The sequence below is a fragment of the Hemicordylus capensis genome, chromosome 1 (assembly GCF_027244095.1).
Source record: "Hemicordylus capensis ecotype Gifberg chromosome 1, rHemCap1.1.pri, whole genome shotgun sequence".
Lineage (NCBI taxonomy): Eukaryota > Metazoa > Chordata > Lepidosauria > Squamata > Cordylidae > Hemicordylus > Hemicordylus capensis.
In genome coordinates, this window is record NC_069657.1 from 14,353,508 (window position 1) to 14,374,663 (window position 21,156).

A 21,156-nucleotide genomic window follows, 5' to 3' on the forward strand; every position below is an offset into this window, starting at 1 on the left:
CCCTCTTAAAGCCATCCTGGTTGTTGGCTGTCACCACATCCTGTGGCAGAGAGTTCCACAAGTGGATCACGCGTTGTGTGAAAAAGTACTTCCGTTTGTTGGTCCTAGACCTCCTGGCAATCAATTTCATGGGATGACCCCTGGTTCTAGTGTTGTGTGAGAGGGAAAAGAATCTCTCTCTCTCCACTTTCTCCACACCATGCATGATTTTATAGACCTCTATCATGTCTCCCCGCAGACGTCTTTTTTCTAAACTAGAACGCCTCAGGTGTTGTAGTCTTGCCTCATAAGAAAGGTGCTCTAGGCCCCTGATCATCTTGGTTGCCCTCTTCTGTACCTTCTCCAGTTCAACAATGTCCTCTTTAAGATGTGGTGACCAGAATTGTACGCAGTACTCCAAGTGTGGTCGCACCATAGTTTTGTATAAGGGCATTATAATGTTAGCCGTTTTATTTTCAATCCCCTTTCTAATGATCCCTAGCATGGAATTTGCCTTTTTAACAGCTGCCGCACATTGAGTCGACACTTTCAACGAGCTGTCCACCACAACCCCAAGATCCCTCTCCTGGTCCGTCACCGACAGCTCGGATCCCATCAGCATATACTTGAAGTTGGGGTTTTTCGTCCCAATGTGCATCACTTTACACTTGCTAACACTGAACAGCATTTGCCATTTTGTCGCCCACTCCCCCAGTTTGGAGAGATCCTTTTTGAGCTGCTCACAATCCGTTTTGGATTTCACAATTCGTTTTGTATTCATGAAGGTTACATCTCAGAGAACTTGCATTTTGGGTGTTATAGAAATGTATTAAATAAATAAATAAATAAAAATAAAAATAAATAAGCACCCAATGCATGGTGTGCTTTTGGCACACTTATTTCTAAAAGCTGGTACTGCATTTCCTATCTGTGGATAATTTTATTGGGCAATACTGGGCAAATATTTGCCTTCAATCAAGATGTACAATATACATAACACACAACAGTAACTAGCACAGATAACAACTTAGCTCAGGATGAGGCTATGTAGCTCAGTGGTAGAGCATCTGCTTCACATGCAGAAAGCCCCAGGTCCAAGCCCTAGTACATCCAAGTAGGGCTGGGAAAGACTCCTGCCCTAAACCTAGGGAAAGGACTGCCAATCAGTGTAGACAATACTGAGCAAGATAATGGTCTGGCTTGTTATAAGCTAGCTTCCTATGTTGCATCTCTGCAGCCAATATTTGTAGGAAAGTATAGCAAAGTAACTGGGCACTAAAGCCAATAAATACACAAGGTAGAGATACTTTAATTACAAGAAGCATATTGTACATCTTTGTAAAGCTGAACATTAGAAAATTAAGACTATCACTGACTATTCATAAACACTACCATCCATGTCAGAGTAATAACAAAAACAACATAGACTTCTGGCACAAATAAAATGTTTTGCTAGGAGCAACCTCTATTTCAGTGTGTCCTGCTGCTGGGGAAGGGAAGACCCTGGTTTCACTGTGCCTGAGCAGTCATGAAATCAGAAAAGAATGTATGCAAGTGGAAAGTCCACAGCACCCTCCCTTGTTTTGGTAAAGGGTTAAAAGGATTTCTGGCATGCAACTGACAGAGGCATGAGTCAATCTAACTGTTGGTTCAAGGAAAAGCTACCTTGATATGTATAACACGCTTTGAGTATTTCCAAATTCTAATCAAAAAGCTGCTCCACTCAGAATGATGGCCACTATACAGTCACTGCAAGGTTTAGAGTAAGATAAGCAAAGACCCCAAGGCCTTTCCCAGAAGGACAGGAACTGTGAAAATTCCTCAGTCAAATAGCCTATCATAAACCGTGGAATCAACCCAGGAGAAGGGATAACACACACACTTTCCCTATCTATGAGCCATCTACAAAACAATGCAGGCTTCCACAGAGAAAAGGCTACCCCAACTAGGCTTATGGACAGAGAAAGGAAAGGCTTTTGTCTAAGCCTGCTCATCTCAAAAGATCTTCCTTTGAGGAACAATCAGTTCTTCACAAATCTCACTGTGCAGAACTATCAATTTGAGCACAACCACTCCAGAATACCTCCACTCTCAGTTTTTCACTGTACAGCCACAAGACCCAGACAGTGTGTACACACCAAGGATCACAGGTGGCTTACCTGTAAATACCGATCCTCGTGTATTCACCCAAGCATACCCTCTCCCTGTGTTGCTCCCAGGCCTCTCTTCACAAAAACTGAACTCCACCTCTATAAGTTAGGATCTGTTTCCCGCTCCTCTGTTCTTTTACTAAACTGAGACAGAGCTAAGAGGTTTCCCTTTTGTTCCTAGTAGACATGTGCACGGTCCAGAGCAGTCCGGACCGGCACCGAAGGGGGGCCTTCCTTTTAGGGCAGGGAGGGCTTGCTTACCCCTCCCACCTCTTTGCCCCCTCCAGCGCCCGTATTTAACAGAATAACGGGGCGCTGGAAACCAGCCCCCCCCACCTCCGCCCCCCCCCGCCGCGAGCAGATTTAGCCGAAAAACTGCCAATACCACTGCCCCCGCCGTCGCCCGCCAGCCCTCCCTCCCTCCCAGCCGCCCGCCCGCCCGAGTCCTCACCCGATGCTTTGTAAATAACGAGAGGCGCTCCTGAACAGAGCTCCTCGCGCTAGGAAATCCTTCAGCATACTGAAGCTTTGCGCGTGCGCGCATGCGCGCGCCGCAAAGGAAGCCGATCGCCGGAGGCCCGGTCTACCCGCCGGGAAAAGGCCGGGTAGACCAGGCCTCCGATCACCAGAGGCCCGGTCTACCCAGCCTTTTCCCGGCGGGTAGACCGGGCCTCTGGTGATCGGCGTCCTTTGCGGTGTGCGCATGCATGCACGCGCGCGCGCGCAAAGCTTCAGTATGCTGAAGGATTTCCTAACGAGAGGAGCTCTGTTCAGGAGCGCCTCTCGTTATTTACAAAGCATCGGGTGAGGACTCGGGCGGGCGGCTGGGAGGAAGGGAGGGCTGGCGGGCGACGGCGGGGGCAGTGGTATTGTTAGTTTTTCGGCTAAATCTGCTCGCGGGGGGGCGGCTGGTTTCCAGCGCCCCGTTATTCTGTTAAATACGGGCGCTGGCGGGGGCAAAGAGGCGGGAGGGGTAAGCAAGCCCTCCTGCCCTTAAAGACATACCCCCCACCCGGACCGGGACCAGCCAGGGCCGAACTGGTCCGGCAGTTCGGCCATTCTTTAGAATGGCCGCCGGACCGGTTCGGGCACACCCCTAGTTCCTAGTCTCTCCTCCTTAATCCTAGCCCCACTAAAACCTTTAAATGTGAAGTGTGTCCTCGAGTCGGTGTCGACTCCTGGCAACCACAGAGCCCCTGTGGTTGTCTTTGGTAGAATACAGGAGGGGTTTATCATTGCCATCTCCCGTGCAGTATGAGACGCTGCTGCCCGATATAGGTATTTCCCATAGTCTGGGAAACATACCAGCCGCGATTTGAACCAGCAACCTCTGGCTTGCTAGTCAAGTCATTTCCCTGCTGCGCCATTAGGTAGCTACTAAAATCTTTACATTCTCCCAAAGAACAAGCTCTTCATCAAGAAAAAAACCCTCTCTTGGACTTGTTAACCTATTCCCCAGTTCATGTAAACTCCTTTCATTCTTTTACTCCTGTCACTCTTCTGCTTCATTTCCCTTCTCTGTTTCTCTTAAGACTCCCCCCTCCTTTTCTGCCCACAACTTCAAATCATTTCCCCATAGCTCAGGTAACTCATATATCTTGCTCCAAAGTATTCCCATTAGATATTATTAGCTTCCATAGTAGGTCTAGGAATTTCCTCCCCAAGAACTCTATGATGTGATGTATTTCTCTTCATTGCACTGCTACCCTGAAAATTAAAAGCATTATTATTTATTATTTATTTATCTATTACATATATATACTGCCCCATCCAGAGGCTCTGGGCGATGTACAACTAGTTTAAAAAACAAAAACAAACATCATTTAAAACACACTACTTAAAACGATATAAAAACAATTTTAACACAATTTAAAACCAATTAAAATACTTAAACACAATTTAAAACCCTTAGAAGGCCAGGCCAAACATGTAAGTCTTTAGGGCTCCCTTAAAGGCCAACGGTGAGCCTAGTTATCTGCCGGGAGTACATTCCATAGGCCAGAAGCAGCTACAGAGAAGGCCTGGTTCCGAGTCGCCACCAGACGTGCTAGTGGTAACTCGAGACGGAACTCTCCTGATGACCTCAACATGATCCAGATGATAGGGATCATACAGAAGAAGGTGCTCTCTAAGGTAGCCTGGACCCAAGTCATTCCAGGCTTTAAAGGTAATAACCAGCACTTTGTATTTTGCCCGGAAACTATCGGCAGCCAGTGTAACTGTTTCAAAACAGGCATAATATGGTCTCTCCGGGTTGCCCCAGAGACCAACCTGACTGCAACATTTTGAACTAACTGAAGTTTCTGAACTACGTACAAAGGCAGTCCCATGTAGAGCGCATTGCAATAGTCAAGCCTGGGGGTTACCAGCTGATGCACCACTGTTTTGAGGTCATCCTCTTCAATGAATGAGCTCAGCTGTCGAATCAGCCAAAGCTGATAGAAAGCACTCCTGGCCATGGCCTCTACCTGAGATACCAGGGTGAGGCCTGGGTCCAGGGGTACATTTGCTCCTTCCAGGGAAGTGTAAGCCTATCCAGCACAGGAAGATCTCTCATTCCTCAGATTCTGAGCCCCTACAATGAGCACCTCTATTTTGCTGGATTCAGCTTCAATTTGTTTCCCTCAACCAGCCCATTACTGCTTGTAGGCAGGCATTTACAGAATGAGTGCCATTTCCTGATGATGGGGGGAGAGGAGGAAGAGAAGGATAAATAGATTTGGGTGTCATCAGGATACTGATAACACCCTGCACCAAATCTCCTGAGGACCTCACCCAGCGGTTGTATGTAGATGTTAAAAAGCATTTGTGACAGAATTAGTGCTAATTCCCTCACTGATTCATGATTATTGCATTATAGCCGATTCCTAAGCTTAATCATAGTGTACACTTTAATTCTTCTTGTCTCCGTTTCCTTCGTACCACTTTGTTCCAACACATATGTTGGTCTCTCTGGTTGAAAAGATCCCCTAGACACATGCCCTTCCCACAGATGTCCTGTGACAGTATTTACTTCTATAACATAAAGGTAGTAAGCTTAAACTTTCTAAAAGATTTGCTATGTAAATCTACTTGAGGACAACATCTGCAGAAGAACCATACATCAGTTAACAAGGATCTGTGACAAGCACATTTATTTATTTAACACATTTTATACCGCCCAAAACGCAAGTCATAAGAACAGCCCTGCTGGATCAGGCACAAGGCCCATCCAGCATCCTGTTTCACACAGTAGCCCCACCAGTTGCCTCTGAGAAGTCCACAGGCAAGAGCTGAGGGCATGCCCTCTCTCCTGCTGTTGCTCCCCTGCAACCGGTATTGAGAGGCATCATGCCTCTGAGGCTGGAGATGGCCCACAGCCACCAGATTAGTAACCATTGATAGACCTGTCCACCATGAATCTGTCTAAGCCCCTTTTAAAGCGATCCAAGCTGGTGGCCATCACCACATCCCATGGCAAATAATTCCATAGATTAATTATGCACTGTGTGAAAAAGTACTTCCGTTTGTCGGTCCTAATTTCCCAACCTTCAGTTTCATGGTGTGACCCCTGGTTTTAGTGTTGTGAGAGAGGGAGAAAAATTTCTCTCTGTCTACCCTCTCCACTCAATGCATAATTTTATACACTTCGATCATGTCTCCCCTTAGTTGCCTCTTTTCCAAGGCAAAGAGCCCCAGATGCTATAGCCTAGCCTCATAAGGAAGGTACTCCAGGCCCCTGATCATTTTGGTTGCCCACTTCTGCACCTTTCCCAGTTCTACAATGTCCTTCTTTAGATGTGGTGACCAGAATCTTACGCAGTACTCAAAGTGTGGCCACACCATCGTTTTGTATAAGGGCATTAGAATATTAGCAGTTTTATTTTCAATCCCCTTCCTAATGATCCCTAGCATAGAATTAGCCTTTCTCACAGCTGCCGCACACTGAGACGACACTTTCAATTAGCTGTCCACCATGACCCCAAGATCTCTCTCCTGGTCAGTCACCGACAGGTCAGATCCCATCAGTGTATATCTGAAGTTGGTGTTTTTTGTCCCAGTGTGCGTCACTTTACACTTGCTTACATTGAACCGTATTTGCCATTTTGTCGCCCAGTCCCCCAGTTTGGAGAGATCTTTTTGGAGGTAGTCTCTGGGAGGTTTATAACAAAATAAACACAACAAATAAAAAGGTTAAAACATAACAATTTAAAAGTTAAAATGTTAAAACTATTAAAAACACAATTAAAACAATATCTATTAAAAGCCTGGGTGAACAAATGCATCTTGACTACCTTTTAAAAGTTGTAAGAGATGGGGAGGCTCTTAGTTAAGCAGGAAATGACTATTGGCAGGAAATGCTTGCAGCACCCAACTTCTAAGTCCTGGGGGCTTGAATTCTAAAGTACATTATCACCCGGCATTCTCTGTGTGTGTGTCCAGATGCATAAACTTTTGAGGCACAAGTGGGCTAACTTGTGAACCGCCTAACCAATTTGAACCAGATTCGCTACTGCTGTGGGGACACATAGGGATGCCCAAATGGCGTGGTGTGTGATGATGTCATCCACTCCAATTCAAAATGGTGGCCGCATTAACATCTGAGACACAAGTGGGCTAATTGGTGGACTGTCTAGCCAATTTAAACCAAATTTGATACAGTTGCAGTGAGTGACACACAGGGGCAACACAATGGCATAGTTTTTGACGATGTCATCCACACTGATTCAAGATGGCGGGCACGTGAACTTTTGAGGCACAAGTGGGCTAACTTGTGAATTGCTTAACTGATTTGAAACAAAATTTGCTACAGCTGTAGGGACACCTCAACAGCAAAGATTGTGACAATATCATCCACCCCAATTCAAGATGGCACGTAAAATTTGAGGTGCAAGTGTACTAACTTGTGGACAGTCTAACCAATTTGAACCAAATGTGCTACAGCAGAATGGACACATAGGGATGCCCCAATGGTGTAGTTTGTGATGATGTCACCCACCCCGATCCAAGGTGGAGGGTGGACAGATGAACATTTGAGATGCAAGAGAGCTAACTTGTGGGCCTTAATTTGTACCCAATTTAGTCCAGATGTAGAGACAGTGAAAGGAAAATAGGCTGATTAGTTCTTACTAGAACTTGTTAAATGCTTCAGTGGATACATTAATTTTTGTCAAAAACCAAGAATGACAACTTTTGCTTGATCATGAATATACTAAAGCAAATTCTTTTAGGGAGAGAGAGAAAGAAAATGGTGGTGATGCCTATTAATATTATGTCTGATAAACCATTTACACACAATGTCCTCCACTCTCCATGATCAACATAAAGGAAAACCATTATGAGATATTTTTAAATCTTTAAGGTGTCACAAGACTTTGTTGTTTTTGTTGCAACATCACAATTACGCCAAAGGTGTCACTGGCCCAATCAGCTTCTAGGGACTGAATCTATTCAAGATTTTAATTTCAGCCCTCAAAGTTCACCAGGTTCCCACAGTCACATATGAACCAGGCCAGGTATTTCCTTTGATAGGAATCTCCACTTAATATGCTAAAAGGATTCCTCAGTAGAGGTCTCTATAGGAAGAGAGATTACTAGACAGTAGTTTATATCACTTCAAGGAATTGATATAAAGAATACAGAAGTGAATGGATATAAAGACTACAGAAGGGAAAAAGCATTTTGCATGGATGGTCACTTTGCAGCCAATAAGTACTTCATCAAGGGATTTCCATATCAAAAGCCTTTTGAATGGTTACTGGGAAAGGCATTTCCTAAGACTTAAACCACACATACAGGTTTCCATCAGTCTGGCTCCATGAAGGCAGTCTGAAGTTTCATACAGACTTATAATAACTACAACGAAAAAGAGGAAGATCAAGAGAAGGTTCTTCCTTCACAGTAGCACATTGCATAACAACACAAACAAGCCAAGGACAATGAGGTGCCAACTGGGTCAAGATATCCAATGACATACTAGGATATATAGCAGCAACTACACTACATAACATTGCAGCCTGTGGCATTGTTTGCAGATTTGAGGTGTCATACAAGTGCAGAAGTATAGGTCAGCACCATTATACTCTGAATGGGGCTAGAGTGATGCAAAGCACAGGATCAGAGCCAGTTATAGCAGTGCAAGGCTGAGCCCCTGGTATCTGTTAGCAGAACATTAATCTTCCATTATTATATATATGTATATATGAATGCCTTGCTGATTTAGCTTTACTGCTAATATTGATATTTCTGGTTTTTTTCTTTTAATCCTGTTACTCTGCTTTGACTCCTGTTAGTATATCAATTCCATTGACGACCTAAAACTTGAAAGGAAAATGAATTCTCCAAAATAAGTAAATATGTGCAAGTATGTTTAATGTACATGTTAACTCTGATTACAAATTTTGGATACCTTTAGAATGGAAATGGTAAATGCACAATACACAAAACCCTACATACAAAGCCCTACAAAAATCTGGACAAACCTCATCTGCTTCTAATTATGGGAGTCTTTCGGTGGTATATTTGGGGTTTTTTTCAATGCAGAATAATTTTAATGCAGTATTAAAAGGAAGGAAGAATTTCCCAGGGGTAAATCTGCCACTGGTGATGTTATTAGACAGAGACTGCTCAGCAAGAAAGGTAAAGCTCCAGAGCAGCAGAGAGGACAGATGAGACCTGAAGGGGAAACTAAAAAAAGGCAACCATTTGTGTTGCTGGTGCTGCTTTCCCCATACTGCCAGAGTCCAACATAAATTGCTAGTAAGCAAAATTAGTTAATGAATTACATTTTGCTTATACACATCTCTTTAGTAAAATCATTTTTACATTTTTATTTATTTATTTTAATTATCTTTAATTAAATCTGTAAACTATGGATGCATGTACTGAGCAGTGGATAACGAACATTTTATATTTCCTGTAAACATGGTCCAGGCAAACTAAATGGGATGTGATACAAGCTTCTTAATGCAGTTTTAATCTAAATTGTCCTTGCACATATGCCCAATTTGCTCAGCCAATTTCACTTTCTTTGCTGCCCTAGGAGCAGCACCTACTGAAGACCAGAGTATAAATTCCTTAAATACATTAAACAAACACTGCTTACAAACTTAAGCTTTAAGTCAGGATATATTCAGAGGCTCAGGGTAGGAAACGTTCATTTATCCTGTTATTCTAATGCATGTTTTATTAATATCACAACCCAAGACTCTGACATGGATTAACTCCATGTCAGAAGAGCAGTCTTGTGACATCCAAGGACTCAAAGAAGGGGCAAGATCCTTTTCTTGGGACCATCTCAAATAATAATTGAGGCAACAACCTAATTTGTTGAGGCAACACATAATAATAGAGGCAACCCTCTCTTGCAGAGATTTTTTCAGATGAAAAACCCCAAGGGATTGTGCTTCTTCCATTCCTTTCTCCTGGGAATGATTCTTTGCCAACATAGAAACAGGTAAGATTTGCAATAATGTCCTCAGGCTCTGGGAATCCAGCCTTGCCATCATACCAGTCCCACAGAGGCAGGAGAAATACCAGCTTCACCAGATCTCAGCTACAGAGAGCTGGGGCAACAGGACAGAACACATGCCTCCCTGCAGGGGACCAGCACTAGAAGAACTCTCCAAGCTACCTTCTCTTTGGCCCAGGCAAACTGCTGAACTTTAGTCTTGCCTGCATTTCCACAGAGTGCTGTCCAGTCAGACTAAACACTGCATGCCCTTTACTACTGCCTGTCTGCTGAGTTCTGCAACACATCTGCAGATGGAACTGTTAAGTACTCCAACATCTGGGCTGTGGGCAACCAAAGAAATAATCTTCTACTTGCTATAAGCTGTCCATGCAAGAAAGCTTTACAGTGCTTTCTAAAATAAGATTAGACTAAAACTCTGGAGAATCTCCACAGGAAGAAAATTCCATGAAAACTGATCACCCTGTCTTAAGAGTCCTTGATGCTTACAAAATGTTTTTAAATGGAGACAGGAAAGATTTATCTTAGTCCCTCAACTAAATCATATTTTAACATGCGAACTAAAGGTAAAGGTAAAGTGTGCCATCAAGTCGATTTCGACTCCTGGCACCCACAGAACCATGTGGTTTTCTTTGGTAGAATACAGGAGGGGTTAACCACTGTCTCCTCCCGCGCAGTATGAGACGATGCCATTCAGCATCTTCCTATATTGCTGCTGCCTGATACAGCAGCAGCAGGGATTCGAACCGGCAATCTTCTGATTGTTAGTCAAGCATTTCCCTGCTGCACCACTTACGGTGGTACAATATATTTGAATCCCAGAGACAGTACCAGGATTCCACTTCAAGTTTTTAGAACATTCTTGCACAGACACAGCCTATACATAATACAGCACATTTTGCAGGCTAACATGACATAAAAGTACGTTTTGTTGACTCTGAACAATGTTCTGAGTGCAGCCACAGCATGATTTCTGATCACTCATATCAGTACAAAAGCAAAGAAACTTTTGTCCAGAAAGCTAGCTGTATCTCCTGGATGAATACAATATTCTTGATAGTGTTTAATACACTTATTGTATCAGAAACAAAGTTCAGTTAATATTTATATTGAGGTCTACAGTGTTGACCATAAGTATATTAGCAATTAAATACTAGGTACAACTTCAAGAATGCTTTAAAATCCTCAATTTGAAACATTTCCAACCTGTTAGGAGAGTTCATCAGAAGTTTCTTCATCCTGCATGATAAAATTATGTTTTATCTCACCCTCTTTCTGAGGGCAGTGTACATGGTCCACACACACCATTTTATCCTTACAACAACCCTGTAAGGTAGGTTAGGATATCACACACACACACACACACACACACACACACACACACACACACACGTACATCTAGGGTCATTGGGTAAGTTTTATGGCTATGGGGATTTAAACCAGGGTTTCACAAGTCCTAATCTGATACTAACCATGCCATCACACTGGATCTTTTCATTCTGCACCTGAAAACTAGTATTGATATTTTCTCCAAACATCAATAAGTCCTAGAAAAGCAACCTTTAAACAATGCAATGGATGATAATTAATACAGCTAGCAATGTATGGATACAGGGATACTTTGAACAATAGAAAGGAAACCAAACATTTAAAAGCTCTGAGTGTAAATGAAACAAGACATCCAAACCCTTCAAATATAATTACACAATTTGTTCCTCTTTCTATTAGGCACCATAATCAATTTGGCAGTATTTCATATTGTGAATTTTCACATTTTAAAATAGTATGAGTTTATAGATCTTATTAATGAAAAATGCCTTGGAAAGACTAATATGAGGACAGACACAGAATATTCCCATTTACCCAGCTAGCTCAACAGATATATTGGGCACATAACACAAAACTAGTCAGCCCTCTTGGAATTTCCAGTGTCCAAGATAATGAAGAAAACTCACCATTCTAACTACTTCAGGGTAAGTCTGCTCTGTCAAACAGCCTCTGCTTATTGTAATGTAATCCACAAGTTCGTTAAGAGTTGAGCGCTTATATTCTTTCATTTTAAGATCTGAAAGTGTGTCCATGAAGTCAAAAATGACACAGCACTGTTGAAGCTTCTTTAGGAATAATTCAGGCTGCTCTGAAGATGGAACGTCTGCAAAGGGAAAATAAGGAATGCTTGTGTTAGTCCAACATCCTTCTTATATGGAACAAATTGTATTTAAAGGGCAATTTCAAAGATTCAGCCAAGTCTGTAAAATAGCAACCCAACAATTGTGCTTTTTGGAGAAACTAAGAGGTTGGTTCTTGAATATAGAATCATCACCCTAGTCAGCACTCAGTATTAAATCTAGAACTGCAACTTTATGTACAAGAAAACCTTGCATCCTCTCTCAAGAGTAGACCTCTCACAAGTAAGGGTGAGGTGTACATAAGGTTGGAGTACTATTTACAAGCAAAGCGGAGGGGCTACTCATGAGTAAGTTTCAGGTTGCCTGGAAAGTAAGAATGGAAGATCTACTCAGAAAGAACTGTGCTTTGCAGAGATGCAGACAAAAAACCATTAAGTGTAAAACAAGAAGTTTTTGTGGCTGGATTGGCAACTTCTCTGTAAGAAAGCTATTTGTGTCACCATTTTAAAAGGTGCCTCTTTGCCTAGTGAGTAGTTCAGAGAAAAACTTATTCTAGCATTTTCAATGATATATTGTTAACTATATATACACAAATCATACAGCCTCAGGTGGGAAGGGAGAGTTTTGATGATTCACTGTAGCTTTATAGATGCCCTGTGTCACCCAACCCTCGCAGGGACATATTTTGGGGCAACACAGAACACTTATGGAGCCAGAACAAGTTGTCAGAATCTGCTTCCCCCCCACACCACATTGTGCACCCAAGACTGTATGGCCCCAGTACACCTTGGAAAGCTCTTCCTGGTGCACTACCAGAAGGCTATGCTGTATGTCAGCCAATGAACCTTACTGTAATATTACATCTTTACTGTAAATGACAACACACTATTGAAAAGGTTAATATTTTAACATTTGACTGAATATCTTCTTTATATATATTTCTCTAATGTATACCTGTCACTAATCCCATGCGTGCCAGCTCTCACGAGAGTATGCGAGCAGCTGCCAAGATAACGACAGGGAAGAAAACAGTGATGGCGGCCAGCGGCGGGCCAGAGGAGGCAGCAGGCCGCATGGTCACCGGGAGGAAGCAGCGAGCCAGCCAGCGGAAGAGAAGAGGCAGCCACCGGCAGGAGGAGGTGTCAGGCCAGCAGGGAAAATAAGTGCCAGCAGAGGCAGCAGTGGGGGCGGGGGGGGAGAACAGCTGCGGCAAACCAGAGGCACAGATGCTCTGCACCCAGCCCAGCTAGTAGACATTATTGCTACTGATTAATCATAGGGACTTTTTTCTACATTTGTCTCTAGAACTATGAGTTTCTTCTGAACAATGCTGAAGTCTGCATGCCAATTCTGAGCTCAGATGATAAAACTTTCCTTTTGCTTGCTACTATGTTCATAGATTGTATTTTCAACTTTTATTTATTCCTGTTTTTCCCAATTGACAAAAACTAAGCTATGACTCTCAGGGATGTAGTCTGGCGATGCACAGTGGACTTCAGAGACAAGGGAAGACAGGTGAAAATAACTCCTTTCCCCCACTCCAGCGATAATCCAGAACTTGCACTGCTGTCTGCTGCTAGAACTTGCACTGCTACTTTGTGGAAAATTTTCCACCCCACAACTTAAGAATTGTGCTTAAGTTTTCCCCACATTTTCTGGTTTTGTGGCAAAAGCTGTGGGTGGGAGACATATTTTGAGAAATGTTACATCTCTAACATCAGCATGTATGATACATATCTAAACCTTGCAGAAAAACATGTAAAAGTACATCTCTGAAGGAAGCAATGCTTTCCCAACCAATGTACTACAGTAGTACAAATTAACACTTTTCAGAATCTTTAATATGCAAATTACATATGTTGTACATATATCAGACAGTGCATTTTTAATAGCCATACATACAGAAAGCTCTTGGATTCATTGTTTTGTATTTAATCAGTTGCTTGGCACAAAAATATCATATGAAGGTAACCATGAACTCTGCAGCCAATCTATAAATCTCCTCAAACAGTTGACAGTTTCTATTTTACTCACAGTGGCAGGTTAGTTACTCTATAACACATTTTCAAAGGACAGACATAAGATGTAGATTAACCTGCTTCACAAGTACCCAGCAGGCTAATGATAATAGGCAAGACACAGAAAAACATTGATCTTGATATGAACAGCAGGCAAAGACTTCTCCCCTACTTTGCAGTTTGATTAGAAACAGCAGCTTTATTCTCAATGTTTAAACAGCATTATTAACCAAAAGAACTGTATTTTAAAGCAATACTTCCATTTAAACAGGTTGCTTACCTTCACAATCAGCCTTGAATACCACAGGCAATTCACACATCTTCCTATCCTGGAAGGACTATCAAGACACAATGCATTCAAAAAAAAAGGTTGTCTGGGCTTCCCTGTTCAATAGAGCAGGACAAAAGACAAGTGCCCTCAAGGCACATTCCGGGATATAAGTATCCCTAACTCCATGACTCAGTGTGCTTCCTCCTGTAATTACACCAGGGACTCCCACTGAGAAACATCTCAGTGTTCCCTTGTGCCTCTCACTCTGTACCCCAGCAGACTGCAACAAGAGACTCCAGCAGACCACCTTAGTGTTCCTCTCCAGGACAGGTGATATAGCCACTTGCCCAGCTTCTTCAGGGCTAAACCCATCCCTTTCTCTTATTTCTGAAATCTTGCCCCTCTATCTTAAAGTACCTCTGAAGTGTTCCCCACGAGCACTTCAGTGCTCTGCAAGAGTGAAAATACTTCACTGGGAATCAGCAACAGGTTTTCCCTCTTGTAGAGCCCTTTCTGGATGCTCTGGAATTTTGTGCAGCTATGCACAAGGGGACAGAGGGAGTTCATGCCCCCAAAGCCCCTAGATGCACAAGAGCTTTATTAAACAGGATGTCAGTCAGTATTAATTCAAGTGAATCCTTTCCTTCTAATAATGACCAGAAAGCCAAATTTCCCAAATTTTTATTAATATTTTATGTCAAACAGAGTAGTGAGTACAGTCGCCCCTCACCAACCCTCGCAGTTGGCGAATTCACGGTAGACAAAGCATAGAAAGCAATGGGAAACAGGGGGTATGGGGAATCGGGGTCACAAAAAGACCAAATACAGTTTAAAATAGGAAAAAACCGCCCCCTGCCCCCCCCCGGAAATGTCCCCCTGACCCCGGAAATGACCCTCTGACCCCAGAAATCCCCCCCCAAAACGGTTTTTTTTTTAAATTCGCCAAACCGCAGATCTCAGGTCCAAATTGGTGAGGGCAATCACAATTTCACAGTCGTAGATAGTCAAATCCACAATTGGGAAACCAGCGATAGACGAGGGATGACTGTACATTTAGCCCTGGCAATTAGGAATATTAAGATGAGCCTTGTCAGTTATCAATTTCAGTAAATATTTAAAAGAACTAGTCTGATTGTTTCATCAATCCCTCTGTCCTCCCTCACTGCGTGCACACTTTTGTTGTTGGCTTCCAAAAATCATGACAACATATGTGATATTGCTAACGCTATCAAAATGTGACAATTTCCATAGCAACAGCAACAGAACAGAACTTATGAAAGCTAGTATACCATACATTTTAACGTGCACAGTAGAGATACTTTTAACGTGGATTAAGTATAATACGTGGACATGAAGTGATTTTTCTAAAATAAATAAATAAATCATTTATTTGCTTGCTTGCTTGCAATCATGCTGCAGGCTTTCCCCTGCCTAATGGGGGTGACTTTTTTAGTTATAAAGTTAGAGCTGACTATGTTAACAGTTAAAAAAGCAAACAATAAAAAGTCAACCATTTAAACTTTTTATTTGTTAAACAATATTTACATTCCTACTGGCAACTCAGCAGGAGGGGGAAAGAGCATAAAATCTCCTGCCAAGAATCCTTTTCTTTGCTTTATTGGCAACTACCAATAAAGCTGACATATATAGAGGACTACCTGCAAATGAACCATTGACATTTGTGGGGTGGGGGGGGCTGCGGGGGGGGGGCTGCATCCTCAGACTGTATATGTTATTTTATCTTCCTCGTTAAAAGAAGAAGAAGAGTTGGCAGACATAAATTAATTTGAAGATAAAATTGCAACTCACTGTAGTAGGAAAGTACCATTGTCAAATTCTAGTGCTTTACTTAATCCGGAGAGATGACTTTGGAAACCTGAGATACAGTAGTTCTTAGGCCCAGAAAATATCGCAGCATGCTCTGCATAGGTAAACTAGGTAAACATTTAATAAAAACACCCAATAAAGAATATTTGCTTTTCATAACTGCAATTCAGAACAACACAAAATCATTCAAATGTTATGAGAATGTCAATGTAAGCTCCTAACATTATTTAGATGTCTGAGATAAAATATGCTTGGTTTTCTAAAATTAGTACTGCAAAGTAATGATTCAGCATGATCCCATATCGTTATTTCTTTTCTACATGCAAACTGTATTGATTTTCAAATGGTGAGGGAGATAGATAGATATACTGTGTCTGTACATGTGCGCACACACACAGCGCACATGTGTAGATAGATAGATAGATAGATAGATAGATAGATAGATAGATAGATAGATAGATAGATAGATAGATAGATATTTTATACACACACGTTCAAATCTATGCTTTTCCTCCCACCCCACAAAGTTCAAATCTACCCTTCCCCACCCGCAATGAACCAATGCTCCTTCAACAATAAAGGAGGATAGAAGAAAGAAAGGGAATTAAAAAAGGGGAAGGTGAATGTTCTGGGAGTAACCAGGATCACAGTTCAAAGTTGCAACACAAATGCTTTGATCTCTTTCTTATTCACCTAGCTCCAAGAATTTCTCCCACATCTAACTATGTTTATCTGAGTTCTTGCATCTAATAGAACCTCTCTCTCTCCCCCCAAAATGTGTTCTTATTTATTTTTTGAATTTCTTTAGGCCCAGTGTTGTACAACTATACTCTAAGTCTAAGTAGCTTTAGAAATCCTGTCTTTATATTTTTTTCAAGGCCCAGACTGCAATGATATGGCTTAATATGGTTTAAAGAAATACAGGCTGATAGAACCAGGCTTGTCCACCTTTCTACTTCATACCATAACAAGTTGCAATTCAAAGGCAATGCCAAAATAGGGGAACCAGATGCAGCATTACATATTTGCCATTGAGCTGGTCAGAAATTCCACATCTGAAGGATCTGACTGGATGGCAATACAAACTATGCCGTTGGTTGCCTTCTTCCTCAGCCACATCCAGAGGAGAAGGGCTGGGGATGCCACCAACAGCATATGGGCTGCCAGAGAAATGTGGGGTCTTCCCAGTCCATGTGTATGGCAAAGAATATCTAGGAGTTGCAGCCTTTTGTAACCCAGTAGTGCTATTTTTCCCTACCCCCACCCGCCAGCGTCTTGGTCCATGCTGCAGTTACAATTCTAGTTCTCAAGTCTCAAGTAATAGGGTGGAGTGTGGAGAACAGTACTTCAAAATTTAACACAAGACAGTTTAACACAAAATAGTTGACTCCTTCTTCCACTGAGAGCTGGAGAAGTGTTTGGTGATGGTTGGTTTTTTAAAGAAAGATATAAAGGCTCTTGTTAAATATGTTATCAATTTTATTAAAGTATTTCCCCACAAATACTTAAGATAAATGAAGCATTTTTATGGATGCTAATATAGTACTGTATGGCCTTCATACTGGGCAGCATCCAAACCTTTGACAAAGCAGAATTCTGTCATGGAAAGCTCCTTCCACTTGCAGAAGGCCTCCTTGTATAAGCAAAATTCTTCTTCCATTGGGAGAAGGAGCTTCTGATGACAGAGTATCAGTTCTCCAAAGACAAACCTGTCCACTGAGTTTTACCATATTTTAATGTTCATTGGCGCAAAAAGACTGAAGTGTTGGCTATTATACATAATTCTCAGCTGTAGGAACAGGAAAATGTATTTTTGAACTGAGGCAATCACTTTCCCCATTGACCCTATTAATATATTTTGCTAGACTTTGTCATTATCAAGGCAGAAAGCAAATCTGCTGGGTTTGATAACAATAGCAGCAAAATTATTTATTTAATGTATATACAGCCTGACTCCAAAGGATCCAGGCAGTTCACAAAAGCAAAAATCTAACAAAAGCAGCAATTAAAACAAGAATTAAAAATTTTGCAACATTCAAAGATTAATAAATGGCTGGCTAAAAAAATGTGTCTTAATCACATGCGTACAAACTCCTGACCTTGAATCCAGACAGAATATGAGAAGTGCTTAATAGAACTGATCTCCAAAACTATCATATGAATTAGATCTGCTCAGAGGGATCTATATTAGCTCTATCAAATACAATCTAAATATTTTATATTTTTAAAATTACATCAAATTAATATAAGTATAAATCTATAATGTGCAGTGGCAATTTATCATTAACCTAAAATACATCTAATTGTTATGGTAATGCAAGTTATACTTGTTGAATAAAAAGACAATTACTGAATAAAAACTGAGACGAATGTTTTGTTTAGGAATAATCTTGAATGCTTCATCGGGGGATGGGACGGGACGGGACGACAAATATATATCTTCAAAAGAGGCCATCAGCTATAAATAGCTATTCATGCAGCACATCTCTGATTCATAAATAAAACACATTTTAGCCTGCAATTAATTAAATGGTTTTTCAGTCTTAGCAGAGATGACCAGCATTACTAATCAAGACATACTCTTAACTTTCTACTACTTCCTACGTTTTTGTCCAGTAAAGTCACTTCTGGAACAGAGGTCATATAAACCTGGATTGCAGGGCAGCAGGAAGATGTACAAAAATCAAGTATTTATAGACTGGCTGTCATGAGGCAAGGCTAAATAACTGCCCTACATTTTGCAGTTATAGCATTATAAATCTAATTCAAGAGAGACACCACAAAAGTCTGACCTTTCCTGTCACTAACAGCTTATCATAAGGCACTTCCTGTCATGTTCTCATTCTTCTCCCATTCTAGTGTTTAAACAACCCAAATCTACCAAAACAAAAAACCCTCTTAGAGCAACTCCAATTCCATTTTAAACTACGGTCAACACAAGTATTTTTAATTAGGAACTGCATACCAAGGTTTCCGGGCTGCTAATCCAGGTCCAAAATTGACTTGCCCCTTGCCACTACTGTCCGTGGTCTCCAAGCAGAAAGCCACACAGTATTTCTGCAACTCCATGAAAAACAGATAATCTGACAATAAACACAGAATTCAGCATCTTGAGAAACTCGCTTTCCGTTCTCAAAGAACAAGTATGTAGCTCTTATTGTGGCTGCAAAAAATAAGCTTAAAGGATGTGGGTAACACTGTTCCCTCTAAGGCGCACGGCTGCGCACCTGCTCAAAAATTCCAGCCCACAGTGTAGAGGATTCCAGCAGCCACAGTTACATGATGCGCTCCAATGGCTGCTTAAAATGTTGGCAGTCTCCCCCAACACCTGCAACTGTGTTAGCTCTTGTGGCCAGAGCGGGGAAATCAGCTTTCTCATGGAAACGAGAGAGCCAATTTTCCCGCTCTGGCTTTGGCAAAAGCTGGAAGCCCACGCCTCCTCTTGCAGTGGCTGGCAACCACTTTTTGTGCTCCAAGAACCTCCAGCTGCAAGAAAAGAAACTGCAGCACTGGCTGCCTGTAAGATCTTTCCTGGCTTTCCCCAGCTTCTCACTTGGAGCTCCTTGCAGTTGTGGAAACCAGTGCTTTGAAATCTTTTCCTGACATCTGGGTTATAGCCCAGTTGTTGTACTACAACTATAGTTGTTGTACACCACCCAGAGCCTTTGGATGGGGTGGATTATAAATGTAATTAATTAATTAATTAATTAATTAATATAGCCATAGTAAAATGACTTCTGTTTCCTGATTAATTAATTAATATAGCCATAGTAAAATGACTTCTGCTTCCTGATCTAGAAGGTTGGGGGAAATCCCATGTTTATAACAGCCATTTCAGAGTTCTTCCTTAAGGGTGTATCTTCTCCAGTCTAGAAGTAGTTACTAGCAAAGAACTGTCCTACTTATTCTTCCTTGCAGCCAGAGGCTCCTGGACCATGGAGAGCGGCTGGCAGCCAGTACAAGAGGAGACACAGGCTTGCAGGCACATGTACACTCTCCAGCCGCCGCCACCTTCAGCAGCTTTCTCCACTCTGTCAGAGTGGGCTGGCTCTGTACTCCCGAGGTGGATGTTTTCAGCTTGGAGAAGCCACACAAGCAGCTTCCCTTCCCTTCTACCTCCCCCGAACCCCACCCCCCCCCCGGTTCCCTACAGGCTTCCTTGTCCAATGGGAAAACTGGGGAAGGGACTTCTGCCAGGAGCTCCAGTGCACCAGCACTGGGAGAGAGAACAAGAGAAAGCGTGTGCATGGCAATGTTTGTTTGATTGATTAAGTGCCATCAAGTCAGTGTCAACTCTTAGCAACAAAGCCAGTATAAAACTTTAAAGGAGACAGAAGTGGAGGTCATGGGAGTGTTGGAGGAGAGGAGATAAGACACTGTGTGTGGTGTGCAGTGTTCTCTCTAATTTTTTTTTCATCTGTGTGAGGAATGAATTTTGTTCTGGGCGGCAGTATCAAGGCAGAATGTGCGCACATATATTCAGAGTAGGACCTTCCTGATTCAACCTGAGCAGGATCTAAAATTAACTGAGTGGACATCAAAAAATCTGTGAACGGATGCACGTGTGCACACCTTAGAGGGAACATTGGTGGTGTATAAGGAGATATGTGGGATGGGAAGAGAAGGAGTGTATGGGTGGGGTGGGGTGGGGTGGGGTAGGGACACAAAAAATTGTGCTCTGCACTCTGCGTGGTGGTGGTGGTGGTGGTAGGGTGTGTGTGTGTGTGTATGAGAGAGAGTGTTATGTGTGCACACTGCCTTGATACTGCTACCCAGACCAAAACTCTTTCCACTCACTAATGATAAAAATTAGAGGAAAGGTGGAATTAGAATTTGAGGGTGGTCAAGACAGGCCTGAGCAGTATTACCAGTGGTTATAGGAGAGCATTCAGTGTCCTACATATGTCCTATGCCTCTTTCCTAATGCACAAAAGCAGAAAATAATTGCATACTTGTTCTCTGCATAATGTTCTTAATTTCCATATTTTTGTATGTCGGGAAATTGTGCCAGCAAAAATGCACAGCATTTTTTGCTAACTTGGTACAGCTTTGTTCACTTGTTTTATGTAGCACGCGCACACAGTTTTCAACTTATCTTGGTTGTTCATGGACAAAGTGGCACTCAAAAATACTTCTTACTGAAAACACTAATGTACACTGCTTTTAATAAGTTTTAAGGGCCTCCTTTATCAAAGACATGCAATGTCATGCATTCAGTTCACTTCTGAGTATATTCTGCTTTTAAATAGATACAGTGGCTATCTGTTCAGAAATCCAATTGAAATGAATTTGGGAGAGACTTCAACCTGAACTATTTTTTCTTGCTTTGAAG

The 21,156-nt window shown here is 42.0% G+C and overlaps 1 protein-coding gene across 8 annotated transcripts in view; it reads right to left on the reverse strand.

Moving 5' to 3' along the window:
- PPP2R5E (protein phosphatase 2 regulatory subunit B'epsilon) overlaps positions 1-21,156 on the reverse strand; it is a 110,064-nt gene that overhangs the window by 28,879 nt on the left and 60,029 nt on the right. For all 8 annotated transcript variants that reach the window (XM_053287437.1, XM_053287441.1, XM_053287435.1 and 5 more), the window contains one exon: positions 11,535-11,731. In XM_053287437.1, the coding sequence (XP_053143412.1) occupies positions 11,535-11,731 (197 nt within the window). The remainder of the gene's footprint in view (positions 1-11,534; positions 11,732-21,156) is intronic.